The 19,777-nt window shown below is 39.2% G+C and overlaps 1 protein-coding gene across 4 annotated transcripts in view; it reads left to right on the forward strand.

Moving 5' to 3' along the window:
- The window catches only part of znf217 (zinc finger protein 217), a 62,364-nt gene extending 42,819 nt beyond the window's left edge, over positions 1-19,545 (forward strand). For all 4 annotated transcript variants that reach the window (XM_041204332.1, XM_041204330.1, XM_041204331.1 and 1 more), the window contains 4 exons: positions 1,455-1,580; positions 6,472-8,199; positions 13,047-13,175; positions 19,020-19,545. In XM_041204332.1, coding sequence (XP_041060266.1) covers positions 1,455-1,580; positions 6,472-8,199; positions 13,047-13,156 — 1,964 coding nt within the window. In that variant the 3' untranslated portion in view covers positions 13,157-13,175; positions 19,020-19,545. The remainder of the gene's footprint in view (positions 1-1,454; positions 1,581-6,471; positions 8,200-13,046; positions 13,176-19,019) is intronic.
- The last annotated feature ends 232 nt before the right edge of the window (positions 19,546-19,777 follow it).

The following is a 19,777-nucleotide window of genomic DNA, read 5'->3' on the forward strand; positions in this document are numbered from 1 at the left end:
AGAAAATTTCAATAGCTGACATTTAGCTCTGGTCATACTTAAGGACATTTTGATCATTTTTGAAGCTTAATATTTCAATTTATGGGCAAAATGCCCTTTAGTATGGCTTCTATTGATGTTTAGAGCTTCAAGTAATCACTCTTTATTTTAACACACTAGTAAAAGACATATAATGGCATTCAGGGTCAGGTAATGTACCAGATGAATAATGCCTTAAGTTGGAAAAAGGTTCTGAATTGTCCATGGGTCCATCCAGTGGCCACAATGTGCAACTGCATCATGGGAATTAATATGGAAAATTTGAATGGGATTTTTTTTTCCATTTTCGAAATATATGATGTCTCTGGTGAGGCTGACATTGATTGCCCATCCTCTAGTTGCCCTTAAGATGACAGTGGGCCACCTTGAACCCCAGAAATTTACAATGATATATGTCAGTACTAGAGATCAACTCCTTTTTCACTGGATTTGCTCTTATGTGCAATGCCACAGGAGTGTGTGCACGTATTTCATATTTTTCCATTAGTTATCATTGGATAACATTCAGCAGCAACATTCCTGGCTCTCCTGGTACTTAAAGCTTTTTAAAAAAATACTACATCTACCTTGTGTTGGCTATCTTGGCACATCCACAGGAGATTTAATCTGGGATCACCATGTTCAGCTCAGTGCAACATCCCTCATTTTCTTGTTTTATTGAATTTGTTGGAATCGTCAGTGTCCCTTAGACTGGTGCATAGAAGGAGAGCTTTGCTCTTAGCATTGGGAAGTCTCAAACCAATGATATCTAGACCTATGGAATGCATAAATTGAATTTTCCAATTGGACTTTGGATGATTTTCACATTTTCATTCACTTCCCAATTTAATTGAAGCAAATTATGAACCACAGTGAACATATTTCTCAGTTGGTAAATGAATATAATTGGTCTGATAGGCAAATTGTAATTGGGGACTGTAGGTTAGCATTGTAGAGTTGGTAATCAGGTATTGATTATATATAGTTGCTATATGCTGTATTCCTAAAATCAACATTCAGATTTCCAAATTTACTGATCCTGATGGTCACATTTAGCTTTGTTTGGTGGGGAGAAAAGAAAGAAACCGGAGGTAACAAAATAATTTTGGTCTTGAGTAGTGATCTGGCAAACTTTTGCCTCATTACAGTTACTAATTTTTGGGGGATCCAGGTGCATCTGCTATTAAAAATAACACTAATTTTCTTGCATCCCATTTTCAAAAGATTTCTGTCACTTGTTAAAATACAAATGTGTCAATTTGAAGTACTTTTATCATATTGAATATGCACAATTTGCTGTGGATTAATGTATAATTGGTAAATCGTTCACCCTATTAGATTAGGGTGAAACAGGGTAAGATTGCCAGAAAAAGAATTGTATGGAAGAATGGAAGGAAATAGCATTTTAAAATGGCTCTTGCTTTTTCTCTCCATAGATCGAAGTGAAGATGGCTCAGAACGAGGAAGGAGTAGAGAGGCTGGCTCATCTGGTGAATGCAGTTACTGTGGAAAGTCTTTTCGCTCAAACTATTACCTCAATATTCATCTCAGGATACACACAGGTGTGTCTGCCTTTTGGTTGTAAGAAATCTTGAGTATTTTTTACGTGGCTTAAACAGGCTTAATATTATTGTTGACTTGATGAAAGATACAAGATATCACCGTCTATTACAGAGCCATAAATGAAAACCAGGCTTACGCTTTATAGGGATTGAGGCCTACAAAGAATATCTAAGTGCTTAAGAACATTTAAGTCTTGAGTGGAAACAGGCCTATGGGTGCATTATGCTTCATGACCCAGAGTGCTTTTATCATTTTATCATGGACTGCTTCCTCTGTTTTACCACCCTGGCCCTAATTTAAGGAACAATGTTCTTTCCCCAATATTCAGTGATGCATAGAAGGAGAGTTTTGAAAAATGCTGGATCATAATGGCTTGAGTCAAGGACTGCATGAATTAAGTTTACTGCCATGCTGAGCAATTGCTGAAGAAGTAATTAATGAATTCAATTTTTGATTATTTTACAATTCTAATCTCATTTTTCATTTAGGATATGCCTATGGCAGTGCTGAAATTCTTTAACATATTTTCTCAATAAAAGGGAGATAAAGCACTATCTAAATATCAATTGATCCTACTTTTCTGGAACTCTGCTTCACACATGTACAGTCCTATTGGGTAAAACTTATCTGACCTTGCTCAAAACTTGTGAATTTTGTGCTACTGTCCTCTAGTTTTTTCACACTTCAATCCTGTCTCTTTTAAAGTCATTTATATGTCTCTGTTGTTCTATTTGTAAGCCTTAGTTACATTAGTCTTTCTTGCTGGCTTCAATTCCTAAGGCCTGAAACAATTCTAGGCACTTCTGAGCCCTTTGTATATTCATTTTTAACCCCCTCAGAGTAATCCTACATCAGACCCATAATTAGTTGAAATACCATTTCAATCTTGCACAGTTTTTTCTTCCCTTTGAGAAGGGAGGAAACACAGTGATTAAAACATCTCTCACCTCATGAAACAGAAACTCTCTAAAAAGGAAAATTTCACCACTTGGTGATGGAGGGTAAGTGGAGGAAGAATAGCCTCCCCCTAACCTTCCCTTCTCCAAGAAGAACAGTCTCAGCTTCTCCAATCTATCCACATATATCCACTTAACTGAAGTCCCTCATCCCCAAAACATTCTTGTAAATATTTTCTGCATCCTCGCTAAAGGCTTCTCATTCTTTACGTCTGGTGCTGCTCCAGTTGAGACGGAACCAGCGTTTTATAAAGGTTCTTCATAACTTCCTTGCTTTTGTACTTGATTCCCCTATTGAGCCACTTTCTCAACGAGTCTTGCCACCTTCAACAATTTGCACACACATACTCCCAGGCCTCTGTTCCTGTACATTTTTCAAATTGTATCCTTTTTAAAAAATTATTGCCTCTCCTCATCCTTCCTACCACTTAACCCTTCTCTGTATTAAATTTAATCTGGATATATGCCCATTCCACTAGCCTGTCTATTTGCTCGTGAAGTTCAACACTATCACCCCTGTAGTTCCCAATACTTCACCGACCCCCTAGGGAGCCCCACTATATACCGTCCTCCAGTCTGAAAAGCAATGTTCACCATTTCCTGCCACTCAACCAACCAATTTCGTATCCATGCTGCCACTTTTTCCTTTTATTATATTGGCTTCAAATCTTTGCTTCTCCGATTTCCTTTTTTACTTGCCCTCTGCTGAACGTTAGCCTGTGGTGACCATAACTACATGGCATATTTCATGATTGTGCAAATTTCAATACAACTTATTTTGACCCTTCAGATGCATCCAGTACCCAAGTTGCTTATTGCTGACCAGATCCTTTCAATGTATTATATGTTACTCCCAAATCCTATTTAAAGCCTCTGCCAGTAGAATGGTAAAATAAGACTCTTCCATCTTATGTATATTTACTGTTACTAGGTTTTCATATTTCATTACCCTACTATTATCCACATTAAAACCAGTCAATCTACATACTTAAATCTTGTTGAAAATAATCAAAGGCTCATTAATTTTTGGCAGTCACAGATTGATTGCCCATTATACTTTTGGACTGATTTCCACCCCACCCCCTCCTCCCCCTATTCTCCTCTTTATCTTGTTACTTGTCCACTTAGCTTTGTGTCATTAGCCAATTTAGTACAAACACACTTTTCTGTATCTGTAAACAGTTGCATGTTGAATTTTCCATCTGTTCCATCTAGTTTTTCTTTAAGCCAGGGTCAGTTTTTAATTATTCCTATGAGCATTAACCTCCCCTTTTAGTGTCTTGAGGATCTTTTGTTGACCTGCTTCTGAAAATCCAAGGAAAACATTGATCATTTCCTGCCACTCAACCATTTTCATATCCATACTGCTACCTTTTATTATAGTGGCTTCAAACCTTTGCTTCTCCAATTTCCTTTTGCACTTGCCCTGTGTTGAGCATTAGTTTGGTTCTCACCTGTATTATCAACCTGGCATCCAAGGAAATAGTTGTCATGTGCATTTTTATAATGATCATTATGTGCACAGATACATCCCAAAGCATTTTTTGAGTGGACAGTAAGGGAATGAGAGAGTAAGGAGGGGAAAACTGAACTTAGTCTTTGGAGATGGGGAGGACGTTGAAATAGCAGAATTGAGTGAAGATGACTGAACGAGTCTTTATTGATGATGAGGCTGGGATGGAGAATCACCCAAGTTAGTTATCTCCAAGAATTTTTTCCTTTCTTCCTGACGCACCCACCACCGCACTACCATGATTCATATTGCATAACCAGTCTTCAATTAGTGAGTTACTGTGTTGCTCCTCATGCCACAATTTGGAATCTTTCATTTTCTATTTCCAGTAAAAGGATTTGGGAAACTAATTTTTAGTGCTATGTTTTAAAACACAAACTGAATTTCCACAGGTTTTAAAAGAACTACTGGATGCAGCCACTGAGGCAGAGAGGGTTTAAAGTGTTAACGAACCAAGCTTTATAGAGGCTAACCCAATGACTGGCAATATTGAGCAAATCATTATCTGGTCTAGGTGACCTAACAAATATTCATACCTGCTGTGTAAGTATGTATGAATGGGGCTGATTCTATTCGTGATGTGTCTGCTGAGAATATATACTTGGGAAATGTGGTAGTGAGTTTGGCTGGCTGACCTGCTGGCACATCACTGAATGAAGAGGAGTCAGAGATGGTTTCCTTCTACTTTATATGAAAGTGCAGACAGAGGAAAAAAGAGGGAAGAGACTAGTGTGAAGTCAGTTAGCCAGTTCCACCTGAGAAGGCAACATGGCCTAGAGAGGAAACTTGCCCATTTCAAGCTCTGAGCTGATCAAATCAATTGATATATCTGGAAAACTTATAATCCTTATCTCCATAATGGACTTAATGCTTGCTTACATAGGGATCTGAAGTTGGTTGAGGTAAATCACTGACTGACTGTAAAATGAAGCAGCATAGTGATACATATCGCTAAAGTTTTTCAGTACACTAGGCTGAAAGATTGATGGTGCATATGTAGGAAAGGCTTCGATTATCCTCATTTAGCCAATATAAAGGACAGACATGTGTATTTAGGAGAATTTTCTTGACCAGTATATTTCTGGCCCAATGAGGAAGGAGGTATTTTAGGGCCTAGTTCTAGGGAATGAGGTGAGTCAGGTGTCAGTTGGGGAACATTTAGTGATCAGTGATCGTAGTATCATTAGGCTTAGGTTAACCAGAGGCACAAACAAAGCCAGGACCATTTTTAGTGCGGTGAGAACTGACCTGTCCCAAGTACATTGGAATCAAAGATTGGTAGGCAAAACTTAAAGGTAACAATGAGTTGGTTTGGCTACAATCTATTGCATTCCCACAATAGGAGAAAGGTAGAACAATCAAAGCCAGAGCTCCTGGGATAATGAACCCAGGAGAGTAAGATCAGGCAAAAATAAGGAGCATCAGTCAGATGTTAGGTTGATAATACAGGTGAGAACCAGGCTAACGTTCAGCAGCGGGCAAGGAAATCAGAGAAACAAAGATTTGAAGCCACTATAATAAAAGGAAAAGTGGCAGCATGGATATGAAGTTGGTTGAGTGGCAGGGAGTGGTGAACGTTGCTTTTCAGACTGGAGAAAGGTGCGCAGTGGGGTTCCCGAGGGGATAGGTGAAGTACTGTGAACTGCGAGGGCAATAGCATTCAATTTCATGAACAAATAGACAGGCTATTGGAATGGGCATGTATCCAAATGAAATTTAATGCAGAGAAGAGTCGAGTGGTAGGAAGGATGAGGAGAGGCAATAATTTAAAAAAAAATAAAGATTCAGGAACAGAGACGTTGGGGTATGTGTGTGCAAATTGTTGAAGGTGGTGAGACTTGTTGAGAAAGTGTCTTTAAAAAGGTGCATATTTATAGAGTACGAAAGCAAGGCAGTTATGATGAACTTTTATAAAATACTGGTTCATTCTCACCTGGAGTAGCAGGAGATGTAAAGAATGTGAAACCTTTAGAGAGGGTGCAGAAAAGATTTACAAGAATGTTTCGGGAATGAGAGAGTTCAGTTAAGTGGATATATGTGGATAGATTGGAGAAGTTGGGACTTTTCTTGGAGATGAGAGGGTAAGGGGGCGTCTATTCTTCCCCCTCTTACCCTCCACCACCATCATTCCACTTTTCACCACTTGAGATTTGCTCTGGTGGTTATATTTTCATTTTTTAGAGAGTTTCTTGTTTATGAAGTGAGAGATTCTCTTCTCAAAGGGGGAAAAAGTATGCAAGACTGAAATGGCGTTTCAACCAATTATGGGTATGATGTAGGGATTACTCTGAGGAGGTACAACTTGTGATAAAATGATTTGTTTTATGTATATATGATCATGAATCGTAATGCAAATAATTAGTACATCCTAACTATTGGAATGGTGTATGTAAAACTTTTTTTTGTGTGTTTTTGCTTCAGGTGAAAAGCCCCATAGATGTCCTCTCTGTGACTATGCTGCAGCTCAGAAGACCTCACTTAAATATCACTTGGAGCGACACCATAAGGGCGAGCAGAAAAAGGCTGAAGAAAAGAGTGATCCTCTGAAGAGTTCGTTGGCATCTCCAAAATTGGAAGTTGTACCAAAAGGAAGTGATGAACCTGTTCAGGAACCTGTGGACTCAAAAAGGTTGTTTACAGATTCTTTGAGCAGTGCCAAAGATTTGGATGCAGACTTTTCTCGGAGGAAACACAAACCAATCCATTCTTCTCGTTCAATTTTTCAAAATGCTTTGTTTTCAAATGTGAGTACAGAGTTCCCAGACTTGAGCAGGGATACTAGTTTGCATGATAGTCGCCGGATCTTCTGTAATGCAGTGCTGCCATACCATGATAAATCAAAGGATGAAAATGTGGTAGGTGAGTTGCACAGGACTGACTCTGATCCAAAGGTGACTGTCGACCTGGATAATTCCAAGATTTTGGAGGAATGTTCAATGGAAGAATTGTCAGAAGTTGGTATACAACAGAATAATGCTAAAAACATAAGACAGGAACCTGCTTCAATAAATGACCAATGCTATGTTAGTGCTAGAGTTAATATAGAGGACTTCAGTGATCAATCTGAATCCAGCTTATTGGAAAAGCCCTTGAATCTCTGCACCATGATATATCAACAAAGCCTGTGTAGTGATGGTATTCCTTGGGGAAAAGCATCTACCTCAATTTCCAAGAGTGCCTTACTGAGCAACACATGCCCATTTTGTACTTACAAAACTTTGTACCCAGAGGTCTTAGTGATGCACCAAAGGTTGGCACATAAATATAATGCTGACCCAAGTCCAATAAATGGAATTCGAAGTGCTGTTTGTGGTGGGTCAGTTAAAAGCAGACGCACTGGATGCCCCCCTGCACTATTAGGTCAAGATGTCTCTTCTTTACTTGCCACCAAAGAAATGAACAGAGAATTTTCTCGTCGGACCAAGTCACCACTACCAGCAGCTTCACCAGATGCTTCAAACTTGCTGCTTGGGAAGGCAAAATCATCATCATCCTCATCATCACACCAGTCTCCGTGCAATAATCTCCTTCCCTCTGCAGCAGGATCCAGATCTTCAGGTGACTTTAAAGCATTTAAGATGACCCAGAATCCTAATGTACACCTAGATAATTACGGATCCATGCATACTGAACTTAGACAGACACCAGATGTAGTGCAAAAAATGGAGAGAAGTGGATCGTCAGAAGCTAGCAATAGTAAAAGAAATTTGTTTGAAAGGCCTGGTATCAGGTTGGACTATGAATCTGATGGACCTCGGGGACCTTTACTTAGATTTGACAGTTTTTGGGCTCCAAATGTAAGCAAAATGTGTCTTACTAATGTGTCTGAGAATCAGGGAGGCTTGGACTCGCATGAGCCTACAGCTAAAAAAATGAAAATGAACAGTCCTTTAAGAAATGATCAGCTTGCATTTGGAGCTAGGAGAGGTGTCCAGGGAAGAAATGTAAAATTATCTCAGGAGATGCCCCCTGTTCAGGCAAGAAACTCCGGGGTATCATCTCAGTCAGGATCAGCCTTGGATTCGAATGGAGTTGACCCGCATTGGAATGTATTGAAACTTTTGAAGTCCTACAACCAGCAAGATCTTGCCTCGCTGTATAATACTTGTGGACCCAGTAATAGTAGAGATCCTAATATTGGTCAAGAAGGTAGGTGTTTTTTAAATTTAATGTGAATGCATTTTTTGCAGTTTGATCAGTATTTTTACAAGGTTTTATTACATATCTGATAGCTTAGGGTTTACATTTTTAAAATAGTGATCCATAGGGATGATGGCATCCATCGATCTTGGGGGACGATGGACTGCGCCCAGGGTGTTGGTTACTTCTGTATTGGACAGCATTTTGTTTTGGCTATCGAGGCTGATTTGTGAGGGGCGGTCCCTTCTGCAGCAGGCACATTACCCCCAAGGTCAGCTGATGTTTTTTTTTTAACCATCCAGTGGGCTGTCTTTTCTGCAATCTGGTCATTTCTTTTGTCCTCTGCTTTTCCACACCCTGACTGCTTGTCTCCAGGCGCTCTGGGTAACAGCAAGGACTCCCCATGCATCGACTCCGATCCCGGTCAACTTGCGGTCTCGTTTGCAGACATCCTTGTATTAGAGATGTGGCTGGCCTGCTGGTCTCATACCAGTAGCAAGCTTACCACAGAGCATGCCTTTGTCATCCATTCAGCTCACATGGTTGGGTTATGTGAACCAAATAGATGACTGCCCACATCCCCAAAGACATGCTCTATGTCTCACAAAGTGGGGATAAAATGAGTGCCTATGTTTTGCAGGTTCCAGATGTTCATGTAAGTCCCTCCCCAAAAGTCCACAATTTTGAAATGTATTTTTTAAGTTTAAATGCTGCCTAGTAGATCAATAACTTTTATACATTTTAATGATGTCACTAACCCTCTTCACTGGATATTCTTTCACTTTGCTCTGCTTTTATTTTTATACACACACACCGACTCGTGTACAGACACTGACTCGTGCACCGACTCACACACAAGAATATATAATTAACTGAAAAATGACTAACTGCTTTTACACTTCTGGCAGACTAACTTGACTTTAAACAACAAATGCTTCAATCACCTGCTACACACCAGCCACTTCAATTTGGGCTTCTATTGTTAGAACCTTTGTAAAATATAACTGGCAAGGTTTGTTTGAACAAACAGAACATGTTCACAGAGTGAAGGAATGTTTACATGGGCTGAACTTCTGACAACACCATCTGCTTTGGACCAGCAACATCATTATGATTTCCTCTGATCTTGTCTACAAACTGCTGATCTTTAATTGTGTTTGAAGTCAATTATTGATGTGCAAATATGACAGGTTAAATGAAGATTCGGATTAAATTTATACTATGTGTTAATGTTACAGGATTGAAAACTGGTAGCATGTAAACTATAGAAATAATTACCCTGCTAAATCTTTTAACTCTTTCCAGGGGAAATGGGTTTTGAATGAGAAGGTGTCGCTGATCCAACCTTCACTTTGCACTTGATAATGTAGACAGTGGGAAATACTAAATGTCTTTGAGCCCAAAGTATCTTTGAGCACTTTGAATTACAAAACAGGTCTTGTTGGTCTGTGACAGCATTCTCTGGGGCAGAGTGGTGTTGGATGGAAGATCAGGAGTGACATGGGAAATGCATTACACTCAGCAAACTTGATTAGCCCATGATGTTTCCAATCACTGCATGTTCATCATGCTGATTTTTTTTTTTTGCCCAGAGGAGACAGGAAAGTTCTGGTGCCACTCATTCCTTGTCGTTTTTTGCATCAGTTGCCCCTATCAAGGTGATGCTGTTCCATTTTGCCTGACTTGCTGCTTGATGAAGCTGGTTGATGTCTGAAAAATAAAACCAGCTGCTTAAAGGATCATGCCTGACAAGAGTGTGATGCTACTGTAGAGACATATCAAGCTTGTGGCTTTTAATTTAATGCAATTTATTCATACTTGCAGCCTTGCACTTTTTGTGGGCTGCCAGCACTGATGACAATGAAGCCTGACAAGTAGTCATGCCGAGGCTTATAGTAGCCAGAGAGGGCCCTGGCATATCAGAAATGCTAATGATATCTTCCTGTCCTGAATTTTAACATGATGATTTCTCTGGCTGTTTTCTGGTCATTATGTTACTTGGGACGCATACAGGGCATGGAGATTGTGTCACACACAATGAAAAACTGATTATTGTTGCTCAGCAACTGTTCACACCTTCCAGGCACTTAAGTGGGATATTTTCAGGCTAAAAAAAAGTATAATGCCATTGGTAGATGTGTCTTTGCTGATGTGGTGTATGTTTATTATGTATAAGAAATCAGCTTTCGAGGACATGGTTGGAAAAATGTTTGCAAAATTTCCGTAGTTTAAGGTAGGTTTTTTTTATTCAGCAGCTGAGCAAGGATTAGTCACTAAGAGTTCTGCAGTCTGAGAGATTTGTTGAATTTGAGGGGTTTATTGTTGAGTTTCTTGGGCATGCTGCCTTCCTGAAGCAACATGCTCAATCATTGTTATGCAGGGAAAAGTCTGTGGGACAAAATCTGCAACTTTTTAAAGGGATGATGGCTGACTTGCCTGTCTATTTTCATTCATTTGATATTTTACAAGATTCATTGTAATCATGCCCACTTTAATGTTATGACATTTCATTAAAAAGATTTCACTGCAGCCAAATAATGGTCACCCTATGGCACAGAAGGAGGCCCTTTAACCTATCCCCCTGTTCTGTAACAGGACTTTAGAGTTGGTGTTAAATAGTGTCGTCATGATGAGGTCCTGCAACTGATCCTAGTCTTGTCCTCGATCAACCACCACACATCTGGAGGTTTAGTAAGATATTGCTGAATAGTGAGTACAAATTAATCCCTCGTTTTCTTCTCCTTTCCAGAAATTGGAAGGACAAGCCAAAGGTAGTTTCCCCTCACTGTATCTTTCACTCAGATCAGCTTATTCAAGAGACCCCCCCACCCCTCGGCCACCTCGCTGTCAAAAAGAAGATATCTATCAACTTTTAGCCAAAAATACAAAAAATTATCTACTGTTTCACAGTGTGTTGGGCATCTGAGTTTTTTTCACTAGTGTGCCTAAAAAATAATCAAATATAACTTCAAAAGGAACTATATCCCTTAAATTGGAATAAAATTAATAATACCAATATTCTGACTTTAAGGTTTTAGGAAAAGCGTACTCAGACTGTTGTAGATAATTGAGACAAAGATAGTCCTCTGTTCAATCTCCAGTTGGTCTTGTTTTTATTTTTCCTTGACTGATCAATTAATTACCATGAACAAGCACCCCCCTGCCACCCCATATTTTTCATACATCATGGTGTAACTGAAGATGCAAATTTATCTATATTGTTTTAATGAAGACAGGCACAGCAAGAGTGAAAATCAAGTGAGGTTGAGTTCCCAGGTAGTTAACTAAGTACACTTAGGAAGACAGAATTGGTGAGTTAACTCTGCTGAAAGTGGATATGGGTGGTGCTTGGTTGAGGACAGAATTGGGCCTTTGTGGTCAAATAGTTTTTGGTTATAGGGAGCATCAGGCTTTCAGTGCTGACATGACTAACGGCCCTTTGAGTATTTGGCTCTCACTCCAGACCTTTCTGCTCTCAAGCCTGGGCAAACAACCTTGGGACTTGAGTTCATTTAAGAATTTCTTCATTCTCATGTTGTCTTCATTCTTTGTTTATACTGGTATATTATTCCGTAGAACCTAGCAGGATACCATTCCTGGTTGGCTATATTTAAGTGAACCTAGTCATTTGAGTGCCCAATAATTCTTTTAGCCATTGGGGTGTTCTAATATAGTTTTCTCTTGTGCTTGCCTTGTGAATTTTTCAGCAAGGTAATCAGTGGATAGAAATGGTTTTTTTTTTCTCCTCCCCTCCTAACCAAAGTCTAGTACTTCTCTGATTGAGATCAGCTATCAATACATAGGTTTAGGATTAGGCCAGTACCATATGAAGTGGTATTTACCATTTAACAGCCAGATGAGCACCTGTCCTCTGTTTTTCTTTGATTCTTGCTGTTGTTTTAAACAGAAATGATTATGCCAGAAAGCACATTGAATGAGTGTAATTCTAATTATACCGTGACACATGGAAAACCTAGGATTGAGGTCCTTTGTATAAATGGATCAGTAAAGGAAATCTATTAAGTTTGCACTCTAAATTAAAAAAGATAACCTTCACTTTTGTGTAAAGGAACACTAGGATCGATGGTAATGTGTTGAGTTGTACAGAATGAAAAAATGAGGTTGCATTTATTAGTACCTTCTTATGACATAAGATCCCAAGCATCTGTCAATTAAATACTTTTTGAAATACAGCCACTGTGGCAGCGAATGTGTGTCCAGCAACATACTACAAACATTAATGAGATAAATCACCAGTTGGTTGAGGAATAAATGTTGGCTAAGACACTAGGACAACTTCCCTTTGCTTAATGGAATATTTTGCATCCACTAAAGAGGTTTAGCACCTCATCAGTCATATAACACCACCCTCAGTACTACACAGAAATGTTAGCCTAGATTTTGTGCAGTCTTGGGTGAAGCTGACTTGAGCACGATTGCTGCCACTGAGCCATGTTTAGCACTCATCTAGTGTTACTTGAAACATTTACCTTGCTTGCTGTGTCCCAAAAAAACTTGCACTTGCATAGCACCTTTATCATGTTTTGCTTGCAAATAAGTGGTCCATGCACAAAACAAAGAACTTCGGAATGAGGTGACTATTGCTACCTAGGTGAAGTAATCATTTTTGCTGTTTGTGAATTTCTGTGGCATACTTATTTATCTCTCTTGGGTAGGGCTGGGAGGGAGGTTGAGAAAGAAAACAAAGTTCAAAAAGCAAGTTAGATTTTGGTCAGTTGCCTCAGTATTTTGATAGTTGGGTTATTTTATACCATCGAAGCATGTACATGATGGCTAATTAGGAATAGAGATTCTTGTGTTTTAATGTATTTGTGTTTCATTTTACATTTGCATAGGGAAGAGGCCTTTCCAGTTTCTGCAGCACGCTAACAGTATGTCGCAAAAAAGGAGCATTAATCATTCTCACAGTGGATCTTTAGATAAGAAAGAGTACATGAGCCAATGAAGCCTGTAAATGGAATAAGGTAAATATGTACAAGGAATGCACTAGCTTCTTGCAAAAGAACTAAACCACGCATCTTGTAATGTAGCTGTATCCAGTAAATTGGCTGTATTAAACCAAATTTGTTATGCTGCATCTATTTTAATAAAAGTGACATATAACCAGACACTAACATCTAAATTTATTATTTATGTAATTAAGAAAGTTGCATATTGATCTTGCATTTTTGCTAGACTGGGTTATTCAAAGAATTGCAAATACACCTTTTGAGGTGAAGCTATAATTGAAAATATTTAAGGAAGTATTTCAACAGCTTTTGTAAGTTTGTTTAGTAAACTGATTTGACAAATTCAATTCTGGAGAAGAGCCATGAGAGGAGTGGGACTGAATCTGAAAGTAGGCTGCATGTACTGTCAAGTTGAGTTAAGGTCCGGGGCTGCAGTGGGGGGAGGGTTGGTGGGATAGGCCACAGGGCAGCAAATTAGAGACCAAGAAAAGCTGCTGAAATTAGTAGAAATATTAAATATACAAAACTATTGATTTGAGGATCCAAAAGAAACACTTTAAGTCTTAATTTTAAATTCTAAATTTAGACCATAGCTACCTGTAATTGTGCTGTTAGCATCACAGGTTCATATAGGTAAAATATATCATAAATGTGGATATAGAAATTTCTAATTATTGGGCAAGGTTGAATATGACTATAGGAAATTAAGTGGTGCAGTTATGAGTAACATGCAAACAGATTTTTTGAAGCATAGTAGTTTGCTTTATTTTATGTGCAGCGTGTCATCCACTCTGCTTACCTAATTTTCAAGTATATGCTTTCTGAATGTTGCCTATGCCTCAGATGGCCATTATTAACTTTATTCACTTGTGATTTTATGCTATAAATTTATTGCTACAAACAAAAATTGTCAATCGTTTATAATTTTCTGCCTCTACATCTTGAAGAGTGATGCAGAGTAAGGAGTTCCTTCAGCAAAGGTTATTAAATGAGCAATGCTGTTAATTGAGCAATGCTGTGGGTAGAAAAGCATACTAAATTTTTGAATAAGTAGCAAACAAGCATTGACCCAGATCTTCCAGTTTCCGGATTGTCAGAGACTGGATGTTCCCCCCTCCCCCACCAACAAGATGTGCTTCAGGACCCTGCGAACGTTCAGATGGAATTACTCTCTGGGAATTGCCAGGAAAATTGAACTTGCGATGATCGACTACCCTGGACCCTCCACAAAAGTCTGACTGAGTCAGACACTTTGGACAGTCCTGACGTACTTGCCTGTAGTTACCCAGGAAATGTTAGACAGAAAAACCCTAGTCTAACCCCTGGATAACTATACAACTGACACCCTCAACACCCCACCCAGACCTGACCTGACTAGCCCCTGAATTGACGACAGCTCCTGGCCTGACTTCCAGCCCTGCACCCGCGACCCACCTACCCAGGCACCCAGCTTATCACCCGTCTGCCAGCCTCACCCACTTCCACACCTATTTGCTCACCCACTGAAATCTGTTTAGGTGCCCCAAAGCTTTCCAGTGTGTTAGTGAACACTTATAGAATACAACAGCTGGGGCCTTGGCTCTCCACCCCAACCCGCACCCAATGATCCAACGCCAGGAGGAAGCTGTTCAATGGAGGACCCCTCCGCAAGCCAGGTTAGAAGACCCGGCCAGAAATATGGAGCTCCACCATGATATAAAAAATTAGGAGTGGAGCGACAATCTGATGGCAATTGCCACTTCTCAGAAGATCCGGACCATTGATTCATTGCAATTTTTTTGGGGAGTTGATTTTCTTATCAACTTCAGAATATTCTAGTTGGTAAATGTACAGTTGTAATTGTGGTTTAACACTTGGGGCATGTTTTAGCTCCTTGTCCCAACCCTCCTGTTATCCCCACCTGAAATCATCAATTTATTCTGGTGTTGCACTCATACTTTCACTGTACAGTATGTTGCCTCATGATCATACTTTTCAATTGTGGATGGACAATTTAATTGAGTTCAATTTTTTTCTCACCTGAGAAACTTTGTCTGGAGGTGTAGTTGGCAGCTGGTAACCCTCCCTTCCATTGCACCACACCTCTTCTCTCCACCCACCCCTATGCCCAGTGCCTAAGATTACTGCTTGCTCACTTTGTAATTCAACACTGCAGGCACCACCCTGGCTCACCCTGCCTTCTTTACTCCTTTCTCGAATAGATAAAATTATTTTCTTTCCTGATTGCTTGATCTTTTGTCTATCACTGTTTTTAGCAATCAATTGAATATCTGCAAGGATTGCTTTGAGCCCTTGCACCCTTATCAACACCCTGTCAGTCTTTTGGATGCACTTATACAACTATTTTCATTCAAAATTTTTTACAGCAGCATATATTTAATGTTGTGCACAACTAGATTTTGAACAATTCTATTGCTGGAACTTGCACTTAACATAGTGCTATTTTTGGCCTAGGGCATTTAAAGATACTTGCTAGGCAAAGAAGTACTTTTGAAATGTGGCCTCTGTTGTAATGTAGAGAGAAACAGGAGTCAATTTGTGCACAGCAAAGTCCCATAAACAGAAATGAAGATCTGAAAACCTATTTTGGTAATGTTTGGATGAGGGCTTAATATTACCAGGATACCAATCTTCACATAATATCATGAGGTCATTTCAAGACCATTTTGAGAGATTGGATGTTTAACATCCAAGAGCCAGCACCTCTCTGACAGTGCAGTGCTCCCTCCGTATTGTGTGAGGGTGACGACCTAAGTTCTATGCTCTATTGAAAAAGGCTAAGAGAAGGATGCACTGAGGCTCACTAAGGAAGTTAAGGCTGATATCAAATTGAAAGAAAAGGCATACAATGTTGAAGATTAGTGGTAGGCCAGAAGATTAAGAAAATGTTAAGAGACCAGGAAAGAATTATTAAAAAAGAGAAAAAAGAATGAGAGAGTAAACTAGCAAGAAATAAGAAAAAACAGACCATTAGAACAAGTATATAAAAAGGAAGAGAGTATCTAGAGTGAGCATTGGTCCCTTGGAGGATGAGACTGGGAAATTAATAGTGGGAAACAAGGAAATAACAAGAGGATTTGAACAACCATTCTACATCTGATTTCACGGTAGAAGACACAAAAAGCATCCCAATCCTAATAGGAGAAAACCAAGGGGCAAAGCACAATATCACTGGAGCAAAAAATGCTCAGAAAATTAATGAGACTAAAGGCTGACAAGTACCCTTGACCTGATGGCCTGCATCCTAGGCTCTTAAAAGAAGTGGCTGCAATGATAGTGGATACAGTGGTTGTAATCTTCCAAAATTACCAGGGTTCTGGAAAGGTCCCCGTGGATAGAAAAACCACAAATGTAACATATTTATTCAAGAAAGGAAGGAAACAAAGCAGGAAATAATCGGTCAATTAGCCTAACATCTGTCATTGGGAAAATGCTAGAATCCATTATTAAAGAGGCAGTAGCAGGACAGATAGAAAAGCAATGCAATTAAGCAGAATCAACATGATTTTATGAAAAGGAAATCATGTTTGGCAATTTATTAGAGTTCTTTGAGGACATAACATGTTGGATAAAGGGGTACCAGTAGATATAGTGTATTTGGATTTCCAAAAGACATTCAATAAGGAGCCACATAAATGGTTACTATGCAACATAGCTCATGGCATTGGGGCTAATACATTGGCATGGATGGAGGATTGGCTAACTAACAGGAAACAGCAATTTAGGATAAATGAGTTATTTTCAGGTTGACAAACTGTAACTAGAGTGTCACAGGGGTCAGTGCTGGGGCCTCAACTATTTACAGTCATTAAGGGACCAAGTGTAATATAGCCAAATTTCTGATGATAAAAACGTAAGTGAGAAAGCAAGTTGTGAGGAAGATGCAAAGAGTTTGCAAAGGGAAAATAACAAGTTGTGAATGGGGGGGAAAATGGTAGATGGAGTATAGCGTGGGAAAATGTGAGGTTGTCCACTTTGGCAGAAAGAGTAGGAAAACAGAATGTTATTTAAATGGAGAGAGATTGCAGAATGCTGCAATACAGCGGAATCTGAGTGCCCTTGTACATGAATCACAAAAAGTTGGCTTGCAAGAGCAGCAAGTAATTAGGAAGACAAATAGTATGTCGGTCTTTATGGCAAGGGGATGGAGTATAAAAGTAGGGAAGTCTTGCTACAACTGTTCAGATCTTGTTGAGACTAAGGTACTGCATATAGTTTTGGTGGTCTTACTTTCATTGGAGGCAGTTCAGAGAAGGTTCTCTAGGCTGATTGCTGGGATGAAGGAGTTGTCTTATGAGGAAAGGTTGAGCCTATACTGTTAGGAGTTCAGAAGAATGAGAGGTGATTATATGTAAGATTCTGAGCAGTCTTGACAGGGTGGATGCTGAGTGAATATTTTCCCTCATGGGGGAATCTAGAACTAAGGAGCACAATTTCAGCATGAGGGGCCGCCCATTTTAAGATGAGGAGGAATTTCTTATAAGGCTTATTAATCTTGGGAATTCTCTTCCCCAGAGAGCAATCGAGGCTAGGTCATTGAATATGTGTAAGATTGAGTTAGACAGATTTTTGATCTACAATGAGTTTAGGGTTATGGGGGTGCTGTCAGGAAAGTGGAGTTAAGGCCACAGTCGGATCACCTATGATCGTGTTGAATGTTGGAACATGCTTGAGATGCCAAATGGCTGCGTCCTTTTTCTTTTGATCTTACAGGAGAGAGGGAGAGCAGATTAGGGCAAAACTGGTTGTCACTACTTCCCCTCACTGCCCTATTTCTCATGTTCTAATCTAAGCTTTGAGTGAGGCTTGAACTTGTGTCCTCTGAATCAGAGTTGAGTGCTAGCCCTAAGCAAAGGCTAATCATTCTAGGCATTATGTTTTTGACTTATTTGAACTATCTAAATTCAAATGTCCTTGTCTTGTTTGCCTTTTTTTATTTTCAGAATGTGCTTAGTTGGTGCAATTTGCACACTATATATACTTGCGTTATGCACTCTTTACTCCAGGACATCACAACGTCACCTGGCTAGCAGAAAATATGCCATGAACATCTAGTACACCACATTCCCATCAGCCACATAGGTGTAACCAACACCAGTATTCTCTAGATCTTGTGGTTATTCAAGAGATTGGGACAAATTTTACTTTTTAGTGCTTTTGCATTGTTGTACAAAACTGAAATTAAAAGGAAAAAGGAGTTGCACTTTTATGCAGTGCTTTTCATGACCATCTGACATCTCAAAGCACCTAGCAACCAATGAAATATTTTGAATTGCAGTCACTGTTGTATGACAGCAAAGGGAAAAAAGGGCACAGCTGCAAAGTTCCCTAAAAGTTGACCTTCAATGGGGAAGCCTTGCATCAAATATTATCTGACATTTTTTGACTTTGATTTTAATTAATTTTAATTTGGCTTGCTAACTTTTATCTTCTAGTAAGTACAGTGCCTACAGGACTGGAGTATGAAGAACATTAGGGGCTTGATTTTTTTTTTCCATTTAACTCTGCATAAATGTCAAGATTATGCAGGGGATCCTTCTGATGCAGACCTCCTAATCTGCAGAGTTGATTAAATGAAGCAAGCAGTTGTAGGTGGAAGAAGTGGAGTGCATGATTCCTCTTCAGCAGTTCAATTTTTAGAAAAAAGGTGCCCCATTTCTAAATTCCAAACTTGAAAGACTTTTCACAAATGTTACTGCTGAAGAGGAAGGTTTCTGTGCTACCAACTGACAGAACAGAACGGTTATAAAATGCCAATTTCAGTCTTGCATTTTTCTATTTGTTTTCTAGTTGCCTGCTGATGTAGTCTTGGCTGTCCAATTGTTTCTTAACAACATTTTTGTATGTTCTTGACCCCAGATCTGTTGAAAGCTGTGAATGGAATACTCTTTCTGCATCAGAGTTGACTTTTGGGGGTGCCAGCTGACCCACTGGTGAAATCTGACAACACCTGAAGTACGAGATCCACCTCGAATAAGCTGTGATTTGTACATGTATAGAACACTACTATTCCATTCATTTTGGGTTACGTTTTTTCGTCTGTTCAAACCTACAGTTGTAAGCAGAAACTGAAAATATATATACACACACACAAAATGCCTTGTATTCCATTTTGACTATGAACTTGAAATTGTACTGTTTCTAATTGTCAACTGTTCCTGTTTTTGCAATAACTACATTGCTTGGCACTAATAAATGAGTTGGGGGCCATTATTTCTGCAATGCCAGGCTCTAGTTTTTTTTTTTGTTTATAAATTTTTCAAACCGAAAATGAATTTTGGTACCTGATATTGACATTTCTGGGAAATTGTGTAACTGTCATTGACCTTTTTCTTTACATTGAAAAATGAGCAATAAATCGTAAGACCTGTGGTAATGCTTCTAGCATCAGTCTTCCAATAGTCTCTTTATATTCCATTTGGTCTTTGGTAGCACAACTGTGGCAAGCAATACTTTGGTACCCTTTACACTTACGTTGTAATACTACTAAATCTTTTATTTGGAACACTAGCCCTCTGCAACAGAACCTTGATTCTTTATATTGTATTTATTCATAAGCGTACATGAGGTGCGTTAAATATGATTGTCCATTGCACAGTGCTCTGAAATTATGCAGC

The sequence above is a fragment of the Carcharodon carcharias genome, chromosome 14, assembly GCF_017639515.1.
Source record: "Carcharodon carcharias isolate sCarCar2 chromosome 14, sCarCar2.pri, whole genome shotgun sequence".
NCBI classification, from domain to species: domain Eukaryota; kingdom Metazoa; phylum Chordata; class Chondrichthyes; order Lamniformes; family Lamnidae; genus Carcharodon; species Carcharodon carcharias.